This window comes from Salmo salar, chromosome ssa13 (assembly GCF_905237065.1).
Source record: "Salmo salar chromosome ssa13, Ssal_v3.1, whole genome shotgun sequence".
In the NCBI taxonomy this organism is placed as follows: Eukaryota; Metazoa; Chordata; class Actinopteri; order Salmoniformes; family Salmonidae; genus Salmo; species Salmo salar.
This window is the reverse complement of record NC_059454.1, coordinates 23,860,941-23,884,555: the sequence shown is the minus strand read 5'-3', so window position 1 is coordinate 23,884,555 and position 23,615 is coordinate 23,860,941. Positions and strand designations below refer to the sequence as shown.

At 42.9% G+C, this 23,615-nt stretch overlaps 1 protein-coding gene across 1 annotated transcript; it reads right to left on the bottom strand.

Moving 5' to 3' along the window:
• Window positions 1-1,573: 1,573 nt before the first annotated feature.
• On the bottom strand, window positions 1,574-23,056 carry LOC106566743 (dysbindin). Its single transcript, XM_014135092.2, has 4 exons — window positions 22,502-23,056; window positions 7,923-8,072; window positions 7,503-7,646; window positions 1,574-4,223 (listed from the first exon to the last, which is right to left on the bottom strand). Exons 1-4 carry the CDS (start codon window positions 22,548-22,550, stop codon window positions 3,961-3,963), a joined length of 606 nt encoding a protein of 201 aa, XP_013990567.1. The 5' UTR covers window positions 22,551-23,056; the 3' UTR covers window positions 1,574-3,960.
• Window positions 23,057-23,615: the final 559 nt, after the last annotated feature.

Genomic DNA, 23,615 nt, shown 5'->3' with positions numbered 1-23,615 from the left:
GGTGAAACTATTTTAAAACCCATAAGGTTGATGTCAAATTTAGCATAATACACAAATCCACATAAAAATATTTCAGTTTAAGCTAGAGATATCTGAGACGTCCAGAAATTCTGTCTTCTCACAAAATCGTCTGTAGTGTCCGAACGGTTTGGCCTACACAATAATATCACACTAATAACAGCACTTTGTGCAAATTTAAATGGCAGTTGTTTTGCTCTAGGATGCCCACAGGCCTCAAAACTCGTCTGAAGGTCCCCCGGTGCCAGTTGAAAACATTTATGGAAGTACAGTATATATGTTGACTGTTTAGTGGGGAACAAAAGGGGTTAAATACATGTAAAAAAAAAAATCTGATCTTTCTTATATCTCTCACATATAGGATAGACACTTCATAACAAACTTCCTTTAGATTTTTGGGGGACTATCTGTTGTTCCATGTAGTGAGTGTGTTTGATAGGGCTAATAGCAGTAAGGTCAAAAATAATTTGACAGGGCTTAAATGTATGGGTTAAATACCAAACACTGAGCATTGGGAGGTCTGTGTGACTGGCAATGACATCTAACAACTATTATAAACTTGACTAAATGACCTGAACTTAGTTTCAGATCATGTTACAAACAAAATACAAGCGTATGAAAACTGTACAGAGCATCCAATAAAGTTGAAGGTAACACTTTACTTGGATAGTCCATCTGTACGTCATCTACAAACTATCAGTTTGCATGGCTTTTTATGGCTTTTTATAAGTATCAGAATAGCGTTGTGCCTACAGGTATTTTCTGTACAGTACGTAAAACAATTATATGCTTTGTGTCCTGGGGATGTTGGCTAGAGTGAAGGCTAGAGATGTTTTAGCTGAGGTTATTCCCAGAAGTGAAAAGGTATGGATATGACTTCAATCGTATATTTTTGTTTTTATGCAGGCCTACTGTGAACAGTATAGGGACTGCGTAAACCTGTTCTTCTTAGTGTCTTGATAGTGTGGGAATCACTGAATTAATCCAAATGCTACGTATCAAGTATACTTTGAAGTCAATGAGGCAAAGAGTCATTTGTTGAGAGGTACTTAACGACAAACTCCTCCCTTCTAAATTACCCAAGATTCACACCCAGATGTCACGCAATCTAAACCCTATGACTTCTCTCTCATTTCTCATTAGGTAAAAGTACCTGGAATAACCTTCAGTTTCAATCCTGTTCTCATCAGAAGCTCCAGACTTGACACTAGCGCCCCAGGCTTAAAACAACTTGCCTGTGACTAACTTTTCTATTTTCCACACAACCTCAACTCCAGGAAGAGATTCCTGAGGTTGGAAATCAGACTGAAAGCTGGTTGGTCCTCATCTTGGCTCTGTTTTTTAATGTGATTCCCAGACTGTGACGTGGAGGTCATTCAAATAATTTGTGATCACATTTTAACATAGAGGTATATAGAAAAAGAATTCAAGTCTCAACTTGTTATTATATGCTCACAGCACTGTGTCAGAAGGAGACCCCAAAACATTTTTCTAGTAGAGAGCTTGAGGAACACACACACCAACATGTACGGCACTCTAAAAAAAAGAAAAAAGATTGTATTTCTAATGTAATTTATTTGTTTCGCAATTGTATTCATTTTATTCTTTATCTTGATTGGGAGCTCATAGAGAGAGGGAAGTTATACACATAACCATGTTTTCCACTGTCAAAAAAGGACCATTATAAAACCAGAAAGCACATGCACACTCACAAACACAGTCACATTCATGGTACTCCGATGAGAGGAGTACAACCAGACAACATGAGGCTGCTCTCTACTGTTCTCTTGCAATGAACACACACATGCATGTATGCGCACACCCACACACACACCCAGGCACACACCCACCCCCCCACCCACATACACACAAACCATTCCAGCTTGTTGATATACTCTGACATCCGAAAAACTGGCATAAACCACTTTGTGTGCCAAGTTTCTACAGTGTCTACATATCCAACATTCAGCTCAATAGGAGGCTACAGGGAGGAAAGACGCCCTGTTTGTCCTCACAAGACTTGCTTCATGCATAGATAGGCATACAATTTTATCTGAAGTGCCAGGGAAAACACTGGAAATGATACACCTCATAGCAGATTATCAGAACTGTACAGAACATACAGTACATTTACAAAGTGGCATGCATTTCATGGTACTCAGATGAGATGAGTATAACCAGACAACATGAGGCTAGGGACTGTGGCTCACTCCTACTCTCTACTTTTCTTTTACAGTTAAAACATCAGTACGTACTGAATTAAAACGGTGGGAAATCTTACCTTGTGATGGCAGGTATGGGTGCAGGATTTTGCTCCATCCAAGCAGAAACAAAAGTCTGGGTAAGGTTACGCCTCCCTAGTCTAGTAGCTAGTGACATGAATTGTCTGAATGAGACCAAGGCCTTTACCAATACCAAGGTGTTGTTCTGGTGTTGTTCTGGTGAGACATTGCCTTAACTCATTCTGACATAGGGGAATGCCACACAGGGATGATTGTACTTCTAAATACCACTCTTAAATCTTTCTGACTCTCTTAAAGGGGCAAGCTGAGGTATGGGGCTGGAGAAATTGTTTACTTTGTTTACAAAGTAAAACAAGCTTACATTTTGGGTTCTGATGAGGTACGACAGTTGAGCTAAGCTCACGAGGCATTTATAAGTTCTTCAAGAATCAATGGGTACATGTCATTAACTTATACGTAAAAAAATGTATGTAGCTACTGTAACCTACCTGGTTAAATAAAGGTGAAATAAAATAAATAAATAAAGATAACTGACTTAAAGATTTTAAATGGCCGTGATCAAGGTGTCCTGAGCTGGAGGGAATAGCAATAGCAGAAACCAAAGAAGAAAATCCAGTATGCTAATGTAGACTAGTGTGTGTGTGAGAGTGAGAGTGAGAGTGTGTGTGTGTGTGTGTGTGTGTGTGTGTGTGTGTGTGTGTGTGTGTGTGTGTGTGTGTGTGTGTGTGAGTTGACTGTGTTATGTTACTACATGTTGGATCCTCTGTCAACTGTCACATAAAGGGAGGTAAATATCTTGACTGAGAACAAATGAAACCAAACCGCTTGAGACTTCCACTACTAACTGTTCCAAATCATGCAGCAAAGAGTCATGTTAGAATTCAGTGTTTATATAGCAGCATAAATGAATGGATAAGATTGGATCTAGAATGTAGTCTCACTAAAGTATTTGTTCACAGGTTCTCATGTGAGACAGACATCTATCTGGACATTCCTCCCTCAAACAATAATATTCTGTGTATGATAAATATTCAGAACACAATATTGGCACATTGATAATGGTTGAACACAATACACGTATATTGCTCTGAAGCAACAGGAGAAAAAACTGTGAAAACTGAGTGTTCCTTATAATAGTGCTAAGTAGAAACAATGACGCGTCATCAATAAGTAGTTTCATAGTTACGCAGAGAATCAATTCCCACTGGGCAAAAACTGGTTGCATCAACGTTGTTTCCACATAATTTCAACCAAAAAATGCAATCTGATGACATTGAATCAAATGTGGAAAACTGATTGGATTTGCAAAAAGTCTTCAACGTAAGGGAATTTAGTCTTTCTTTCACCCAACTTTTCACCTAAATCCAATGACATGGTGACATATTTTGTTTATTTCATGTTGAATTCACATTAGTTGACATTTCAACCAAATGTAAATAAACATTTGACGTTTAAATGATGTCTGTGCCCAGTGGGTTGACCCATAACAACACACCAAAGAATAACAAGGGTTGTCCATGCTAGGGGTTTTCCACAAAGAATTTCAGGGGCGTCCACACAGTAACATGTAAAGAGGAAGTGATGGTACTGTATATGTATGGATCTCCAAGTTAGTCTGTTTACCCTCTCCTTGTTGTCATTGACAACAGTCAGAACAGTTGAGTGACTTGTGTCTCTATGACAACGGAGCGGACAGGCCTCACTTCTCTTCATCTTCTTCCTCTGCCTCTTCATCTTTTGTTCGAGGCACGGAGGTCAGCAACAGGGTGTCTGCGTGCACCTCCTCGTCATCTGATTGGACCACATGGGTGTCGGTCCCGTCCCCGCTGGTGTCACTGGAACCGGAAGAGGTGGATGACATGCGAGATTTTGACCCGTGGCGAATGTCGCAAGTTGGCACACGCTCCCTGTAGACAACTTCTTTACTCTCGTCTTCCTCGTCTTCCTCTTCATCGTCTACCTCTGGTGTGGGCCAGAGGAGCAGACAGAAGACATGAGTAGAAAAGAATAGGAAAAGGAACAAACATCATGACACTGAGGTTCAAGGCATAGAAATGATATGAAAAGGACTGTAATTACCACTGAAAGGAATTTGTATCAACCCAGACAGTCTTTGTTGGGATCATTTGAAATGTCACTTACAGTTACCATCCTTTCACAGTACCTCACAATTTTCTCAGTGCTGTGTAAACAACAGGATGTCATCAGTCGCACTGCCATAACATTTGAGATGGAAGTCTTATGTTCTGTTGATACCGTCTCTATTATTAAATCAAATGCAATAACAGACTGATGAAGAGATGGTAACACTTTATTTGGATAGTCCATCTGTAGATGTTCTACAGACTATCAGTAACATTTCAAGTGACTATTGTGGTATCCCAGGAGGTCTACCCTGGGGGATGTAATAGAGGGGAGGTACGTGAGGTGACGTTGGCTCCCTCTGCTGGGAAAACGGGAGCTGGGCACCCCGACACGGACAGCTCCAAGTGGAGGTAACTAGGGGAAAGTGCCAACCAGCCGTGGAGGCCAAATAAAAGGAGGACTGTGGCACACCGCGAGGGAGAATGGGGAAAGACCAACACTAAGCAAAAGTAGAGGAGAAGGACCACGCCAAACCTAAGTGATTTTCTTTGTTACTTTTATTTTCTGTCGTAGTAAAGTTGTTTTTGCTGACTAAAACCTCCCTGTCTCTGTGTCAATCTCTGCACGCTTTACCACACTATCTACTAACCCTAGCCCTAACCTTAACCCTTATTCTAACCTTAACCCTAGCCTTAACTCTAATCTTAACCTTTACCCTAGCACTTAATCTAAACCTTAACCTAACCTTAGCAAGCAGCTGCTTATCAACAGATCGTCAGTTGCTTATCAACAGTTACTTATCAACAGACAGTATGACCATCTGTAGAGCAAATAAAGTGTGACCATATATCCCTTGATGATAGGTGGGGCAAACCACACGCTTTCAAGTGAACATTGCTCAAATGTTTGTAATGAGTTTCTAGTGGGTGTGATGGGTAAACCAGTTAATGACAGTAATATTGGCTCTAATAGAGAATTCATGAGATCTATGTCTTCAGTATGTCAATAGTGTCTAACAAATAAAGTTGTTCCTTTCATACTGAGTTATTGATATATAAAACAAACCAAAAGGTTTGCACCAATTTCCTCCCTGAGAGTCTCTCGATATACCTGATCCCTCTCTATCACCACAGTGATCTGATGCCAGGGTAAATTCAGGGTAAACAAAACTGCTTCTGAAAACAGAATCCCTATTTTCCATACGTCAGTTTGCATGAAAGAGAAACACAACCTTTTCTGGGTGGTGCAGACATTTCACACACACATAATACAAAAGCAGTTTCAATCTCGTGTGTCATACTTCTAGCTTTAGTTTGCATCTTAAATGTGATAATGCACCAATCAGATTGTGAAGTGTCTGTGCGTGAGGGTAGAGCAGCGGAGTTTTGAAAAGGACAGGGGTGAGTTGATAAACCTGTAGGGTCACAATGTCAGGAGCAGGAAAACCAGAGAGATAATAAGGTTCCATTCTAGAACAGCTACACTCTACCAAAGAAACACTAGACTAGAACCACTAGACCACCACTAAAACCCCCAATAGAACCACCACTACAACAACTAGAACCACCACTGGAAGCACTAGAACCACCACTACAACCACTAGAACCACCACCAGAACAATCACTAGAACCACCACTACAACCACCAGAACTACCACTAGAACCACTAGAACCACCACTATAACTACTATAACTACCACTAGAACAGCCACTAGAACCACCACCGGAACTACTAGAACCACCACTAGTACAACAACTAGAACAACTAGAACAACCACTAGAACCACCACTAGAACCACTAGAACAACAACTAGAACAACTAGAACTACCACTAGAACCACTAGAACCACTAGAACCACCACTAGAAACCACTAGAACCACCACTATAACAACTAGAACTACCACTAGAACAACCACTAGAACAACAACTAGAACAACTAGAACTACCACTAGAACCACTAGAACCACTAGAACCACCACTAGAACTACTAGAACCACCACTAGAACCACCACTAGAACCACTGGAACCACCACTAAATCCACTAGAACTACCACTAGAACCACCACTAGAACCACCAGAACTACCCCTAGAACCACCACTAGAACTACAAGAACTACAACTAGAACCACCACTGGAACCACTAGAACCACCACTGGAACCACCACCAGAAGCATCACTAGAACCACCACTAGAACCACCACTAGAACCACCACTAGAACAACTAGAACCACCACTGGAACCACTAGAACCACCACTGGAACCACCACTGAAACTACTAGGCCTATGCACTCAAGTACAGAACAGCTCTACATTTTAGTTCAGAAGAGACTGGTCATTGTTGGAAGAGTGTGGCCATCCTTTCATGAAACATGAAAACATGTATACTTTTTTGATATACTAAATATCTTAAAATGTCTAACTGTAAGTCGCCCTGTAAAAGAGCTTCTACTAAGTGACTAAAATGTAAATGCAAATGTCACCAAAAAAAACTGTTTTTGCAAGGTAGTCTCAACAGCACCCCATATACGGGAGGAGGGCAATGTTTGTCCTCTAGCTCCATTGACTCCAGTTCAAACCCAGGGAGAATGAACAGGTAACCAATCAGATCTCATGCGTTAGCAAGTACTTTTTTCTTTCCCATCCAATCAAATGATTGAATAATTTCACATGCTGTAGCCCACATGCGTGATTCAGAAGATTAATATAGGGAGAGAGATTTGTAATTCAGAGAAGAATACATAGACATTTTCAAGTTAGCTAAGCATACCATATCTAGCATGTTTCACAATGGAGTTATTAATTTCCAAAAGGTAAGACTGTGTTTTTAATTGTGCTGCTACTGTGCATACATGAGCTTGTTAGCTAGCGAGCGCAGGGAAATTACTAACAGCTTAAAGAAAAATATGTTTTTTTCCCCAAAAAATGTCCTCGATCCTCCTCAAATTCTAAGTATAAAGTCACTACTGCTTTTGTTCCTTTTTATAATGACTTGATTTCCACTCTAGAATGGCTAATTGTACATTCCACTCTAAAAAGAAAATATCTCCACATTTAAACCTTATTTTAAGAAACGAAGTGTCCAATTATGGGCCCCCTCCCCTAAAAGCACACCTGGTAAGTATGTTATTTATGGGGCCAGGAAGGTGGCATAATTACCTGGTAAAGGGGAGGCCAGTGGGCTGTTGTTGGCCCCAGAGTTGAGGAACACATCCAGAGCTTCCTGGTCAGAGATGTCCATGAGGTCCATCTGCTCCAGCATGTCCACGTTCACCTCCATAGAGGAGATACTGCCCATGGGAGCTGTATGGACAACACATCACACTCAGATGCTGGCTGTATATTTACTACTTATCATTAAATCAATTATGTGCTGTTTATTTGGACTGTAATGTGCGTTCTAATAAGTCCATAGATTACATAATAGAGGCTTATCCTTTGTGTACGTGTTTAGCTATTCTTGTGGGGACCAGAAGTCCCCACAAGAATAGTTAAAGAACCAACATTTGACCAAATGGGACAGTTGGTTGTGAGTGTGCGGGTGTGGGTGTGTAGGTGTGTGTGTTGAACATCTCTCACGTTTCCTGCTGTCAATGTGCAGGTGGGCTGAGGACAGGAGGATGTCCATATCGTGCTGATACACCTCCTCAAAGAAGCGCTGTCTCTCCCTCAGCTTCAGATGCTGGGCTGAGTCATTGTCCAACACAATCTGAGAGTTGTCTGTCTCCACTAGCAATCAAAACATAACACATACAGCCCAAATGTCACTTAAACTCCTCAACAGGTATGTGTTGTATAGGTTGACGTTTGCATTGTCAGGCCAACAGAGGGCGGTAAAACATCAACATTTTCAGCTTGGGACTACCTGGATGTATTGGATTGCATAGATATCAGTTTGAGAAAACCCATCTAAAACCCATTTAAAACACGTGGGATATACTCAGGATGAGGAGACCAATAACAATGCATTTCTTTGAACATGTAATAAAACATGTGCTATCACAGACTGGAACATGTTCCGGGATTCTTCCGATGACATTGAGGAATACACCACATCAGTCACTGGCTTTATCAATAAGTGCATTGAGGACGTTGTCCCCACAGTGACTGTATGTACATACCCCAACCAGAAGCCATGGATTACAGGCAACATTCGCACTGAGCTAAAGGGTAGAGCTGCCGCTTTCAAGGTGCGTGACTCTAACTCAGAAGCTTACAAGAAATCCCGCTATGCCCTGCGACGAACCATCAAACAGGCAAAGCGTCAATACAGGGCTAAGATTGAATCATACTAAACCGGCTCTGATGCACGTCGGATGTGGCAGGGCTTGCAAACTATTACAGACTACAAAGGCAAGCACAGCCGCGAGCTGCCCAGTGACACAAGCCTACCAGATGAGCTAAATCACTTCTATGCTCGCTTCGAGGCAAGCAACACTGAGGCATGCATGAGAGCATCAGCTGTTCCGGACGACTGTGTGATCACGCAATCTGTAGCTGACATGAGTAAGACCTTTTAAACAGGTCAACATACACAAGGCTGCGGGGCCAGATGGATTACCAGGATGTGTGCTCCGGGCATGTGCTGATCAACTGGCAGGTGTCTTCACTGACATTTTCAACACGTCCCTGATTGAGTCTGTAATACCAACATGTTTCAAGCAGACCACCATAGTCCCTGTGCCCAAGAACACAAAGGCAACCTTCCTAAATGACTACAGACCCGTAGCACTCATGTCCGTAGCCATCAAGTGCTTTGAAAGGGTGGTAATGGCTCACATCAACACCATTATCCCAGAAACCCTGGACCCACTCTAATTTGCATACCGCCCAAACAGATCCACAAATGATGCAATCTCTATTGCACTCCACACTACCCTTTCCCACCTGGACAAAAGGAACACCTATGTGAGAATGCTATTCATTGACTACAGCTCAGCATTCAACACCATAGTACCCTCAAAGCTCATCACTAAGCTAAGGACCCTGGGACTTAACACCTCCCTCTGCAACTGGATCCTGGACTTCCTGACGGGACGGCCTCCAGTTGGTGAGGGTAGGTAAAAACACATCTGCCACGCTAATCCTCAACACAGGGTACCCTCAGGGGTGCGTGCTCAGTCCCGTCCTGAACTCCCTGATCACTCATGACTGCACGGCCAGGAACGACTCCAATACCATCATTAAATTTGCCGATGACACAACTGTGGTAGTTCTGATCACCGACAACGACGAGACAGCCTATAGGGAGGAGGTCAGAGATCTGGCCGGGTGGTGCCAGAATAACAACCTATCCCTCAACGTAACCAAGACTAAGGAGATGATTGTGGACTACAGGAAAAGGAGCACCGAGCACGCCCCCATTCTCATCGACGGGGCTGTAGTGGAGCAGGTTGAGAGCTTCAAGTTCCTTGGTGTCCACATCAACAACAAACTAGAATGGTCCAAACACACCAAGACGGTCGTGAAGAGGGCACGACAAAGCCTATTCCCCCTCAGGAAACTAAAAAGATTTGGCATGGGTCCTGAGATCCTCAAAGGGTTCTACAGCTGCAACATCGAGAGCATCCTGACCGGTTGCATCACTGCCTGGTACGGCAATTGCTTGGCCTCCGACCGCATGGCACTTCAGAGGGTAGTGCGTACGGCCCAGTACATCACTGGGGCAAAGCTGCCTGCCATCCAGGACCTTTACACCAGGCGGTGCCAGAGGAAGGCCCTAAATATTGGCAAAGGGCAAAGATCCCAGCCACCCCAGTCATAGACTGTTCTCTCTGTTACCGCACGGCAAGTGGTACCGGAGTGCCAAGTCTAGGACAAAGGGCTTCTTAACAGTTTTTACCCCCAAGCCATAAGACTCCTGAACAAGTAACCAAATGGTTACCCGGACTATTTGCATTGTGTGCCCCCCCCCACAACCCCTCTTTTACGCTGCTGCTACTCTCTGTTTATCTTATATGCATAGTCACTTTAACAATACGTTCATGTACATACTTCCTCAATTGGCCCGACCGCACATTGGCTAACCGGGCTATCTGCATTGTGTCCCACCACCCGCCAACCCCTCTTTTTACGCTACTGCTACTCTCTGTTCATCATATATGCATAGTCACTTTAACCATACCTACATGTACATACTACCTCAATAAGCCTGACTAAACAGTGTCTGTATATAGCCTTGCTACTCTTATTTTCAAATGTCTTTTTACTGTTTTATTTCTTTACTTACCTACCTAACACACACACACACACACACACACACACATACCTTTTTTTGACACTGTTGGTTAGAGCCTGTAAGTAAGTATTTCACTAAGGTCTACACCTGTTGTATTCGGCGCATGTGACAAATAAACTTTGATATGATGTGATTTGATTTATGCATTTCTTTCGCAAATGAAATTAGGAATGTAATTTATGCCATTTCTCTGGAGCCATTCTGAAATCCAAAATGTGGGTAACAAATTGCAGTCTATTCCCAGGAGAAAGGGAGGACACATGTCCCCAGGCACACCTCCAGTCAGTCCTGTCCTGTCCTGGGCTAACCAGCTGGGGTTGTATAACTGTGTTATGTCCTCCTCAGCACACTCCAGTCACACTCCCACTGGGCCCAATGAGCTGACACTGTGACTCATGTCACCCCCGTGTGTGTGTGACTGCGTGTGTGTGTGACCTTGTATGTGTGACGTTGTGTGTGTGTGTGTGTGCATGACTGCATGTGTGTGTGCATGCAAATTACCTGACATTGGACTTGGCTGTGGATTCAGCTAAACATTTAAACACTAACTTCTGCCATCTGAGTGGCCATCCTTCTTCAGAGTTATTATATGGTCTGTTTTCACGCTGTCAATCACAAGTGTCATCAATCAACACTCAGCCTGATACTGAAGTTAGTAAGTTGTCACTCATTCCTTCTAGAAGCCTGTAATTCGCTCATTCGTTGGAGGCAGACTCCAGTTTGTTAGACCAACTGTTGATATAGGGGATATTACCATGGAGAAAAGATGCATTCAGCCTGTATATTTAATAAAGAAAGAGGTTGAGAATTTTTGCTGTATTTAACCATTTCTGTGAGGTCTCTCGGCTTTAGGAGTCAGGCTGAGAGTTATGTGTGTCTCGTGCCATGCAGCCTGGGTTGTGCCCCATGCAGAAGGGCACGGGGTTGGAGACACCCACAAACCGGGGGGGGGGGGGTCGCTCTAATAACACAGTCACACAGGAATACCACGGCAACTAAGAGACGGTTGATGATGACTTGACTGTACAGCTTATGTAAACTACAGCGCCCTTAGCCACCGAGCCCACGGATCTGTCAAAGAGGTCCCACACATATAGGCAAGCAGAAACACACACGGGTGTGCACATGCACGCTGCACACACACACACACACACACACACACACACACACACACACACACACACACACACACACACACACACACACACACACACACACACACACACACACACACACACAACACACACGCATAGGTACAAGTCTTCATGTATGCCTCTGTGTTTCTCTCCCTGACCTGGCCCTTTGTAGGACACTATGGATGTGAAGACTGACTTTGAACCAGTGTAGGTGGCCTCCATCCACAGAAGATCAGTTCAGCTCAGTGTGAGATGAAAGAATGAAGTTGAAATGGTCCCCTTGGGGAAGCCACCCACTCCCTGCCTCTGCCTTAGTCCACTAATGATGTTTCAACATGTAGAACTATTAAATGAACTGGAATATCATCTAAACGTACCCTCATCATTTCTGTAAGTTGGCTGGCTCAGACAAGGTTCCACAGATAGATACTCATTAATCAGAGGCATCTGAATCAAATGTAATGACTGATCATGTTATAATGAGCGTGGTGTAATAATGACGCATTCTCCATTCATCTCTAAGTGGGAAACTTCAAAGACTGGGCTTGACGTTCAGGGCCAGTTCAGTCAAGGGTAATGAGACTGAGTCAGGCACTGAGTATGGGAGTTCATTGTTCAACTTGCCATTAGTGATTATGTATATGTCAAGACTCATCAGCCATGTAGAAGTATTTGGGAAACTGCTGTAAAGTATGTAAGTTTGGTAACACTTTAGTTAACGCCCAGTGTCATAACACATTATGACACGGTCATAACCTGTTATAATACGATCATAACACTGTCATGACACATATATTTAGACCTGTTGTGACATATATTGCGTTATTTTATGGCTGGTTATGACAACAACATTATAGTGTAAAAACCCACAAAACCTATCACACAAGGCAAAACATTCCATTACACCCTAGCCTACTTGTCAACAGTCTGTTTATGTTGTATAACATTTTGTTAATTATCATTGTAATTGCTCACACATCGATGTCAGACATGCACCTACCCCAATGCTCTGTTGCTGATGACTGGGATAAATGCAGGAGCAGATTTCAGGAACAGGAGAAGACACCCTCTTTTTGACTGATGACTGACATAAGGGCATGTACTGTATGTGATAGACCTATCTGGCTTATATGATTATGATGGCCATAATGCTTCTTGACTGTGTCATAAAGTGCATTTTCTTAGTTTAAGTAAAGTGACACAGGAGGGTCATAATGCTTCTTGACAGTGTCATAAAGTGCATTTTCTTAGTCCAAGTAAAGTGACACATGATGGTCATAATGCTTCCTGACAGTGTCATAAAGTGTATTTTGACGTCGAAATTGGACGTCTTTCCATGTCCTGAGGACGTCGGGAAATGTCTTCAAAACCGGCCAACAGTGAGTGCTATTACCATCAATTGGACTTGAATGTGACTGTGAGACCCCTGCAGCATCTGTGTCCTGATATATGCCATGGACTTCTGACACACTGTCTTATGCAACTGTCCAAAATAATAAGCCAATGCATGGTTATACAATAATGCGACAAAAGAACACATAAGTCCCAGTGGCTTTTCTTCAGAGCACTCAGCATTTCCGCTGGGTAAGTGCTTCCGTTGACTGTTGAGTTTGGGTGCTCACATAAACCAAATATGCATTTAATGGAGGTTCCCATTCTCCTTTGGTGATTGTGTCATGTTATTACTTTTATCCCACAAACTGTACTATTAAATGAATGCATTTTCATGGTTACATGTTTTTCTTAATCTGTTGAGACCAGATGGTGAGGTCAGAATACTGCAGCCAGGCCAGAGTTCTGTTAGTGGGTGTTCTGTGACTAACACACAGTTAAACACTCAGTTACAGTAGCTGTTGCCTAGACATGATACATGTAAATCCGTATAGTCTGTACCCATCACACAGTATCTATAAGTGTATTTATGGACATATTCAATCAATCCCTATCCCAGTCTGCTGTCCCCACATGCGTCAAGAGGGCCACCATTGTTCCTGTTCCCAAGAAAGCTAAAATAACTGAACTAAATGACTATTGCCCCATTGCGCTCACTTCTGTCATCATGAAGTGCTTTGAGAGACTAGTCAAGGAACAAATTACCTCCACCCTACCTGATACCCTAGACCCACTCCAATTTGCTTACCGCCCCAATAGGTCCACTGACGATGCAATCACCATCACATTGCACACTTCCCTATCCCATCTGGACAAGAGGAATACCTATATAAGAATGCTGTTCATTGACTACAGCTCAGCATTTAACACCATAGTACCCTCCAAACTCGTCATTAAGCTCGAGACCCTGGGTCTCAACCCCGCCCTGTGCAACTGGGTCCTGGACTTTCTGACAGGCCACCCCCAGATGGTGAAGGTAGGAAACAACATATCGCTGATCCTCAACACTGGGGCCCCACTAGGGTGCGTTCTCAGCCCTCCTGTACTCCCTGTTCACCCATGACTGCGTGGCCATGCACGCTTCCAACTCAATCATCAAGTTTGCAGACGACACTACAATAGTAGGCTTGATTACCAACAATGACGAGACAGCCTACAGGGAGGAGGTGAGGGCCCTTGGAGTGTGGTGTCAGAAAAACAACCTCTCACTCAACGTCAACAAAACAAAGGAGATGATCGTGGGCTTCAGGAAACAGCAGAGGGAGCCCCCCCCCATCCACATCAACGGGACCGTAGTGGAGGAAAGGTGGAAAGTTTTAAGTTCCTCAGCGTACACATCAATGACAAACTGAAATGGTCCACCCACACAGTCCCGATGTCACAGGAAGGCCAAAAAGATCATCAAGGTCAACAACCACCTGAGCCACTGCCTGTTCACCCCGCTATCATCCAGAAGGCGAGGTCAGTACAGGTGCATCAAAGCTGGGACCGAGAGACTGAAAAACAGTTATCTCAAGGCCATCAGACTGTTAAACAGCCATCACTAACATAGAGAGGCTGCTGCCAACATACAGACTCAAATCTCTGGCCACTTTAATAACTTCACTTAAAACCTCTCTAGGCTAGGCGGGACGAATTCGTCCCACCTACGTAACAGCCACTGCTATCCTGTGGCGCGATTTTCAAAACCTTAAAAATCCTATTACTTCAATTTCTCAAACATATGACTATTTTACAGCCATTTAAAGACAAGACTCTCGTTAATCTAACCACACTGTCCGATTTCAAAAAGGCTTTACAACGAAAGCAAAACATTAGATTATGTCAGCAGAGTACCAAGCCAGAAATAATCAGACACCCATTTTTCAAGCCAGCATATAATGTCACCAAAACCCAGAAGACAGCTAAATGCAGCACTCACCTTTGATGATCTTCATCAGATGACAACCCTAGGACATTATGTTATACAATACATGCATGTTTTGTTCAATCAAGTTCATATTTATATCAAAAACCAGCTTTTTACATTAGCATGTGACGGGGAATTCGCTAACATTTTACTAAATTACTCACGATAAACGTTCACAAAAAGCATAACAATTATTTTAAGAATTATAGATACAGACCTCCTCTATGCACTCGATATGTCCGATTTTAAAATAGCTTTTTGGTGAAAGCACATTTTGCAATATTCTAAGTACATAGCCCAGGCATCACGGGCTCGCTATTTAGACACCCGGCAAGTTTAGCACTCACCATAATCATATTTACTATTATAAAAGTTTGATTACCTTTTGTTGTCTTCGTCAGAATACACACCCAGGACTGCTACTTCAATAACAAATGTTGGTTTGGTCCAAAATAATCCATCGTTATATCCGAATAGCGGCGTTTTGTTCGTGTGTTCCAGACACTATCCGAAATAGTAAAGAAGTGTCGCGCGCATGGCGCAATTCGTGACAATAAAATTGAAGTATTCCATTACCGTACTTCGAAGCATGTCAACCGCTGTTTAAAATCAATTTTTACGACATTTTTCTCGTAGAAAAGCGATAATATTCCGACAGGGAATCTCCTTTTCGGCAAACAGAGGAAAAAAATCCCAAAGGCGGGGGCGGTCGGGGTCACGCGCATAAGCCAGTGTCCCTTGATCGGCCACTTGAGAAAGGCGATAATGTGTTTCAGCCTGGGGCTGGAATGACGACATTCTGTTTTTTCCCGGGCTCTGAGCGCCTATGGACGACGTGGGAAGTGTCACGTTAGAGCAGAGATCCTTAGTAAATGATAGAGATGGAAAACAAGTTCAAGAAATGGTCAGACAGGCCACTTCCTGTAAAGGAATCTCTCAGGTTTTGACCTGCCATTTGAGTTCTGTTATACTCACAGACACCATTCAAACAGTTTTAGAAAATTTAGGGTGTTTTCTATCCATATGTAATAAGTATATGCATATTCTAGTTACTGGGTAGGAGTGGTAACCAGATTAAATCGGGTATGTTTTTTATCCAGCCGTGTCAATACTGCCCCCTATCCTAAACAGGCTAATAAAGGTATCACTAGTCACTTTAAATAACGTCACTTTAATAATGTTTACATATTATATTACTCATCTCATATGTATATACTGTATTCTATACCATCTACTGCATCTCACCTATGCGCACGGCCATCGCTCATCCATATATTTATATGTACATATTCTTATTCATCCCTTTACATTGTGTGTATAAGGTAGTCGTTGTGAATTTGTTAAATTACTTGATCGATATTACTGCATTGTCGGAACTAGAAGCACAAGCATTTCACTACACTCGCATTAACATCTGCTAACCATGTGTATGTGACCGATACAATTTGATTTGATTAGATTTTGTATGACATTACTGGTCATAAAATAGTAACGTCTAAGACCACAGCAACATAGAATAATGTCACTAGCAGCAAGGCCAGCAGTCTTAACATAGTTCTGGCTCTGATGGCAAAACAATAGCCAGCAGCAGATCAGCAGTCTCTCTTTCTCTCCCTCTCTCTCTCTTTCTCTCTCTCTCTCTCTCTCTGTCTCTCTCTCTCTGTCTCTCTCTCTCTCTCTCTCTCTCTCTCTCTCTCGGTCTTCCCCCTCTCTCTTTCTCTCTCTCCCTCTCTCTCTCTCTCTCTCTCTCTCGGTCTTCCCCCTCTCTCTGTCTCCCCCTTCTCTCTGTCTTCCCCCTTTCTCTTTCTCTCCCTCTATCTGTCTCCCCCCTCTCTCTGTCTTCCCCCTCTCTCTTTCTCTCCCCCCCTCTCGCTCTATCTCTCTCCACAGACCAATGTATGACAAACACATACTGGCAAGGACCTGTTCAGTGACTAGAGCATGTCAAAGACACTTTTCTGGGTTAGCCTCCACTCCAGACAAGCTATTGTGACTCAGTTTCAAGCTCTCATCATCCTATAATACGACTTTGGAGACATAACATCACTCTGAGTTAACAGAACACCTCAACTGCTTGTACAGCCCAGAGTAGTAGGCCATTACCCCAACTTAAGCCATCCACAGAGCTGGCATTGGTTGGATCCAATGAGTTACTCTCCGCCATTCCACAACACTTCTGATCCATAGCAAGACCTCTGCCCCCTCCAGTCCTCTTCCTTCTGTCTCACCCCATACTGGGCCATAATTACCTTAAAGCCCTCCGTCACTGACATAACGCATAGACAAGCCCTCTAGGTTTTACAGTGATCCATTTTTTAGACCCATTTTTTTATTTATCCTTTATTTAACTAGGCAAGTCAGTTAAGAACAAATTCTTATTCAATGTTATATACACTGAGTGTACAAAATATTAAGAACACCTTCCTAATATTGAGTAGGGGCATGGACTCTACAAGGTATCGAAAGCCTTCCACAGGGAAGCTGGCCCATGTTGACTCCAATGCTTCCCACAGTTAAGTCAAGTTGGCTGGATGTCCTTTGGGTGGTGGACCCATACACATGCTGTGTGTGTGTGTGTTTGTGTATGTGTGTGTGTGTGTGTGTGTTTGTGTGTGCGAGTGCATGTCAGTAAAATAAAAGGGACAGTGATGTTACATAACCCAAGTGTCTGTGCCTTAGTGTACTTTATGTCTGATGTTTTTGTCCTTCATTGTAAAGGCTTTGAGCTGTGAGCTGTGTTTGAGTGTTTACCCCAATAGCACTCAGGCAAACACATGATTTCATGTATTTTAATGCCATTGTGTATATCGAGGTCATCCAAAAGAAGACTAGAAAGTCAGTAATTGTTTATATTTACAGTTTTACAATGTTAAATACACTGAGTGTACAAAACAGGTATCAAAAGCCTTCCACAGGGAAGCTGGCCCATGTTGACTCCAATGCTTCCCACAGATAAGTCAAGTTGGCTGGATGTCCTTTGGGTGGTAGACCATTCTTAATACACACGGGAAACTGTTAAGTATGAAAAACCAGATGCTTCTGGCACCTACTACCAAATCCTGTTCAAAGGCACTTCAATATTCTATCTTGCCCATTCACCCTCTGAATGGCAAAAATACACAATCCATGTCTCAATTCTCTCCTCCCCTTCATCTACACTGATTGAAGTGGATTTAAAAAGGTGACATCAATAAGGAATCATACATTTAATCTGAATTCACCTGGTCAGTATATGTCATGGAAAGAGCAGCTTTCCGCAATGTTTTGTACACTCAGTGTATTTATCATTATTTCATTACAGAAGATAATCTATTTAACATAAAGAACCAAGTGAAACTGAATAGGACCAAGTAGAACAGAATAGGACCAAGTAGAACTGAATAGGACCAAGTAGAACAGAATAGGACCAAGTAGAACTGAATAGGACCAAGTAGAACTGAATAGGACCAAGTAGAACAGAATAGGACCAAGTAGAACTGAACAGGACCAAGTAGAACTGAACAGGACCAAGTAGAACTGAATAGGATACAACCGAAAACCCTGAGGCAAGCTTCACAATGAAAGACTTTGATTTGCTGCACGAACTCTGCTGGTCAAAAAGCTAATAGATTTCCTTTAGAGATGCATCCATTTTCCTGTGTAGCAGATTAATCTCTCCAAGAATTTCTCCCCAGCATGTAGAGGAGAGGGGGAGGAGGCAGAGAGAGAAGAGAGGGGGATGAGGGGGGAGGTAGTGGTTAAAGGGGCCGGGGGGAGTGGGGAGGCTGACTGTGTGAGCTGGACCACATGATTATCCCTCATCCCCATGGTTACCCATCCGTGATCTGACCCATCTCCTCTCCTCCTCCTCTCCTTCCCTTGCCCACCTCTGGGCTTGTCTCCCTGACCATATCTTGTGAGGGCCAAGCAGTAGCAAACCTGAAGTGTGTGTGTGTGTGCGCGTGCGTGTTTGAGAGAGAGTAAGAGAAAGAGAGAGAGTAGAGATTCTCTATCACTTTGACAGTTGACGACCGGCTCACACCCAATCCTCTCCCCTTGGGGGTGCAGTGATAGTCTACCCCACCTCTTTACAGTTTCTAGATGACCCATCTCTCATTATTACTGCCATTATTTACAGACCCAATCCCTCTCCCTCCCTCCCTCCCTCCCTCCCTCCCTCCCTCCCTCCCTCCCTCCCTCCCTCCCTCCCTCCCTCCCTCCCTCCCTCCCTCCCTCCCTCTCCCCTCAGCCACAGCAGTCTGAATAGGGATACATGATTTCTGAGTGTGAGCTCACTGCAGCACCACAATAGCCTGTTAACTATTCCTTCACACAGTCGTATCATTAGCACAACAGTCATACAGTAGAGTAGAGCGATAATGGTCAGTTCTACTTCTGCCCTTCCCCCAACCACCATCACCATTAGGGCACTTCAAATACACCATCCTCCCACCCTAAGTCGTTATGTGAGACACATATATCATGGGGCTATGAAGACCTGTCAGTATACATTCAGGCTTAGTGGTAATAGAGTACTGGATGAGATCAGTTATCCATCTTCCTTCTAACTAATCTCTCTGTCCATCTCTCTGATTCCTCCATTTCTCTTCTCCCTTAGTCAGAAGAGGGAGGTCCACTCTATGACCATGGGCTAATCCTGTAGACCTGTATTCCCAGAGTCATTAAAGCACTTCAGTGAGGGGTAAATGTTTGACCTTCATCCCTTCCCAAGGCTGCACATTTAGTTCAATCAGAGCAGGTCTCTAACTCATTCTCCATAACCTTCACAGACACTTAGAATAGAGATGCTAAACCTCCAGAGATGAAACGGTCTGGTGCCAAATAGCCTCACACATACCCCAAGACCAACACTCAAACACATTTAAAGCACAACTTAGGAGTTTTGTTAGCTAACATTAGCTTATTGCAAATTATTTCACTTAGGCCTATTGGAGAATGACTACACCATTATTCACTCACACTTAATCTACTGTCTTTATGACACAATCAAAACAGTATTATTTTAGAGGATTTAGCTTGCTTACCCAATTTGGCTACACTTGACACCTTCTACAGATTAGTGTTAGCATGCTAAGCCGGTAGCTAAACCAGACACCTCTTCCTATAGCTTAGATGGAGGAGGTATGTTATAGCATGTCTAGCCTAAGTCTGTTAGGCAGTCCTTTTCTGGCGTAGTGAAATAATGGTGTTAGAGTGTTAACCCCTTACTATGTGTGTAGCTCAGGCGGCTGGTGTCCGGTTAATTAGGGAAGACAGGCTCATAGTGATCGTTGGAAAGGAATAAATGGAATGGTATCAAACACGTGTTTGATTGATACCCTTGATACACTGCATTCCAGACATTGTTATGAGCCATCAGCAGTCTCCTGTGGTGTGTAGCCTAATGTACATATATCCAAACTGAGACACTCGCCTTGTGGATAACAGTAAGGCAGCCAATAACAGACCCACTGAAGACTCTTATTTTGTTTGTCATGTTGTTTGGTTGGTTGACAATATGTCTGAGTATCTTAAGATATATAGTTCAGCTGTGGGCTGGCTGTGGAAGGGTTAAAGTGAGGTGCCCAGACTGTACTGTCTGGTTCCATATGAACCCTGTGTCCCTCTACCCATTTCCACATTTGGTAGATCTAAAAACAATGGATTGGTTTTCAACAAATCTCTCACACCTATCAGATCCTGCTAGATCAACTCATATTAGGTAGGGAGGTATGGACATGGCGTTGCCTTGGAGAGACATACACCTGTTAGACCATACACCATACTGTGAGAGACCTGAGAACATCTTGCCAGCCAGAGACTGTTACAATCTACCACAGGATTAATTCAACTGACTGTTGCTGATGTCAGACCACCAACTCCTTCAAGTAGATATTCAATCATCTACACTAGGGTTACACTACATGGACAAAAGTATGTGGACACCCCCTTCAAATTAGTGGATTCAGCTATTTCAGCCACACCTGTTGCTGACAGGTGTATAACATTGAACACATAGCCATGCAATCTCTATAGTCAAACATTGGCAGTAGAATGGCCTTACTGAAGAGCTCAGTGACTTTCAACGTGACACCGTCATAGGATGCCACCTTTCCAACAAGTCACTTCGTCAAATTTCTGCCATGCTAGAGCTGCCCTGGTCAACTGTAAGTGCTCTTATTGTGAAGTAGAAACGTCTAGGAGCAACAACGGCTCAGATAGATAAATGAAGATAAATTTTAACGCTACAGCATATAATGACATTCTAGGCGATTCTGTGCATCCAACTTTGTGGCAACAGTTTGGGGAAGGCCCTTTCCTGTTTCACCATGACAATGCCCCCGTGCACAAAGCGAGGTCCATACAAAATGGTTTGTCGAGATCGGTGTGGAAGAACTTGACTGGCCTGCACAGAGCCCTGACTTCAACCCCATCGAACACTTTTGGAATGAATGAATGAATTGGAATGCCGACTGCAAGCCAGGCCTAATTGCCCAATGTCAGTGCTCGACCTCACTAATGCTGTTATGGCTGAATGGAAGCAAGTCGCCGCAGCAATGTTCCAACATCTAGTGGAAAGCCTTCCCAGAAGAGTGGAGGCTGTTAAAGCAGCAAAGGGGGAACCAATTCCATATTAATATCCATTATTTTTTAATGAGATGTTCGGCGAGCAGGTGTCCACATACTTATAGCCAAGTAGTGTATCTTTTAATACTATTCTCCCTCCTTCCTCCTCTTTCTCTCTCTGCAGCATGGATCACATGTGGCGACCTCATGTAACTCTGACCATGGTGATCCTGTGATGGACCACACATGTTCAACAGGAACCAAACACAAACCAAAGTCAACCACATCCCTGCTTATTGTCATTTATCCAATCACAGAGGACCTTACTGGTCAAACACTTTGACAATGTCATCATCAGTTGTACCTCCTTTAACTTAAACCAGGTAGGTGAGGTTTGGATTCGGTGAAGCTGCAGTGAAAATAGCATCAGGTGTATGTATCAAAATGACATTTTCTGTCACCGACCCTGGTGTCAATCACACCTATTGTGGAATACTAACTATAAATGCATCTTAACTTCGGACTAATCTCAGTATCCGTCTCTCTACTACAGTATGTATCAGTTTAAACCAATCTACAGTACAGAAAGATGGACAGACAGCTATTAATTAGACATTAATTAGAAAGTTATCCTAAGACAGTTACAGTCTAATATGACTGTCCTACTGAAGCCTAATATCCTAAAATGCTCAAATTAATTTGATTTACAGTATAATTAGGAACACAATTAAAGCATAACTATTAACTTATTGGCCAGAAATGATATGCTTACTGTAAGTTTGGGGAATTTACAGGACAGTGGTAGACACGTGTTTACATAATTGAATATCAATGCACCATTGTGATGAACTCCCTCCAGTCTATTAGGTTTAACTACTACCACTTTCAATTACTTTCAGAGCTGGTAGATATCGGCAACACAAAGTGAGTTACTCACATGACTGACGCTTGTTGTGGTTGGTCGATCCAGACGAGGACGTGGACATGGTCCAATCGAGGGGGTTTGCAGACAGTGATGGAGAATGTCTACCCTCTGTGTATGCAGGTATGTGTGCGAGAGAGGGAGTGCGTGTATGAGTGTGTGTGTCCACTCCTGTCAGAGTTCCAGGACAGGACACTGCGGTGTGTAAAGCCTGGTCATCTAATCTCTAGATCTGTTTAGAATGCTTAAAAAACAAGAACATTTGAGATATGCCTCACAGGAAAACACTCCCTCTGTTCTCCTCTTGTCTGTCCTGTCTGTTTTTTACTCTCACCTGATTTTGCTTTGTAGTTCCCTCTGTCCTCTTTTGCTACTCTTTCTTTCAGCAGCTCTCTCTCTCTCTCTTTATCTCTCTCTCTTTCTCTCTCTCTTTATATATCTCTCTCTTTATCTCTCTCAGACCTGGTAGGGTCGTGCAAAGCGGTGCAGAGATGCAGCTTAGGAACAGAGGGAGAGAGTGTGGGTTAAGGCAGTGCGGCCTGTACCAAGTGGACACCCACAGAGGGGACAGCATGTGATAGGATAAGGTTGAGCAGTGCTTCTTACATAATGTGGAGGAACATACCAGGAGACGTAAAACCCCTCCTCTGTGTAAAAATATAGGTCTGTAATTATCTAAGGGACAGGGTGAAAAGAACAGATGGCTTTGTATCTGACAAATAGTAAATATGAGGAAAATATTCAGCAACTCTTGAAGGAAAATTTAAGTGGATGTCAATTAAAAAAAATGAAAAAATTAAATCAAGAAGACACTTTCATTCTTTAGAGTCTAAGACATTGGGGGAGTGGGGGTGCTAAGCTGACATGGGATTGTTTTAAGATGGACATACTCTGGATCATTTAGCTATTTGATTTTTAGGTATAAAAAAATATATTAAAAAAATATTTGATGAAATATTGATTTTGACTTTTACTACTGAAGCCCATTGAAACACATGTAATATTACATTCATAAATGGCAAAAAGGGACAGTCAAAAAATAAGTAATTAGAAACAAGGTTTTGAAGTGTCTGTCCTAAATATATACAGTACCAGTCAAAAGTTTGGACACCCCTACTCATTCCAGGGT

What these genes read in the sequence shown, in the direction of transcription:
- LOC106566743 (XM_014135092.2), bottom strand. Translation starts at nt 22,550, where the DNA reads ATGTCCACGTCCTCGTCTGGATCGACCAACCACAACAAGCGTCAGTCA. An exon ending in CCACAACAAGCGTCAGTCAT is followed by an intron (nt 8,073 to 22,501) that starts GTGAGTAACTCA and finishes TTTGATTGCTAG; the next exon opens with TGGAGACAGACAACTCTCAG. An exon ending in ACTGGCCTCCCCTTTACCAG is followed by an intron (nt 4,224 to 7,502) that starts GTAATTATGCCA and finishes GGCCCACACCAG; the next exon opens with AGGTAGACGATGAAGAGGAA.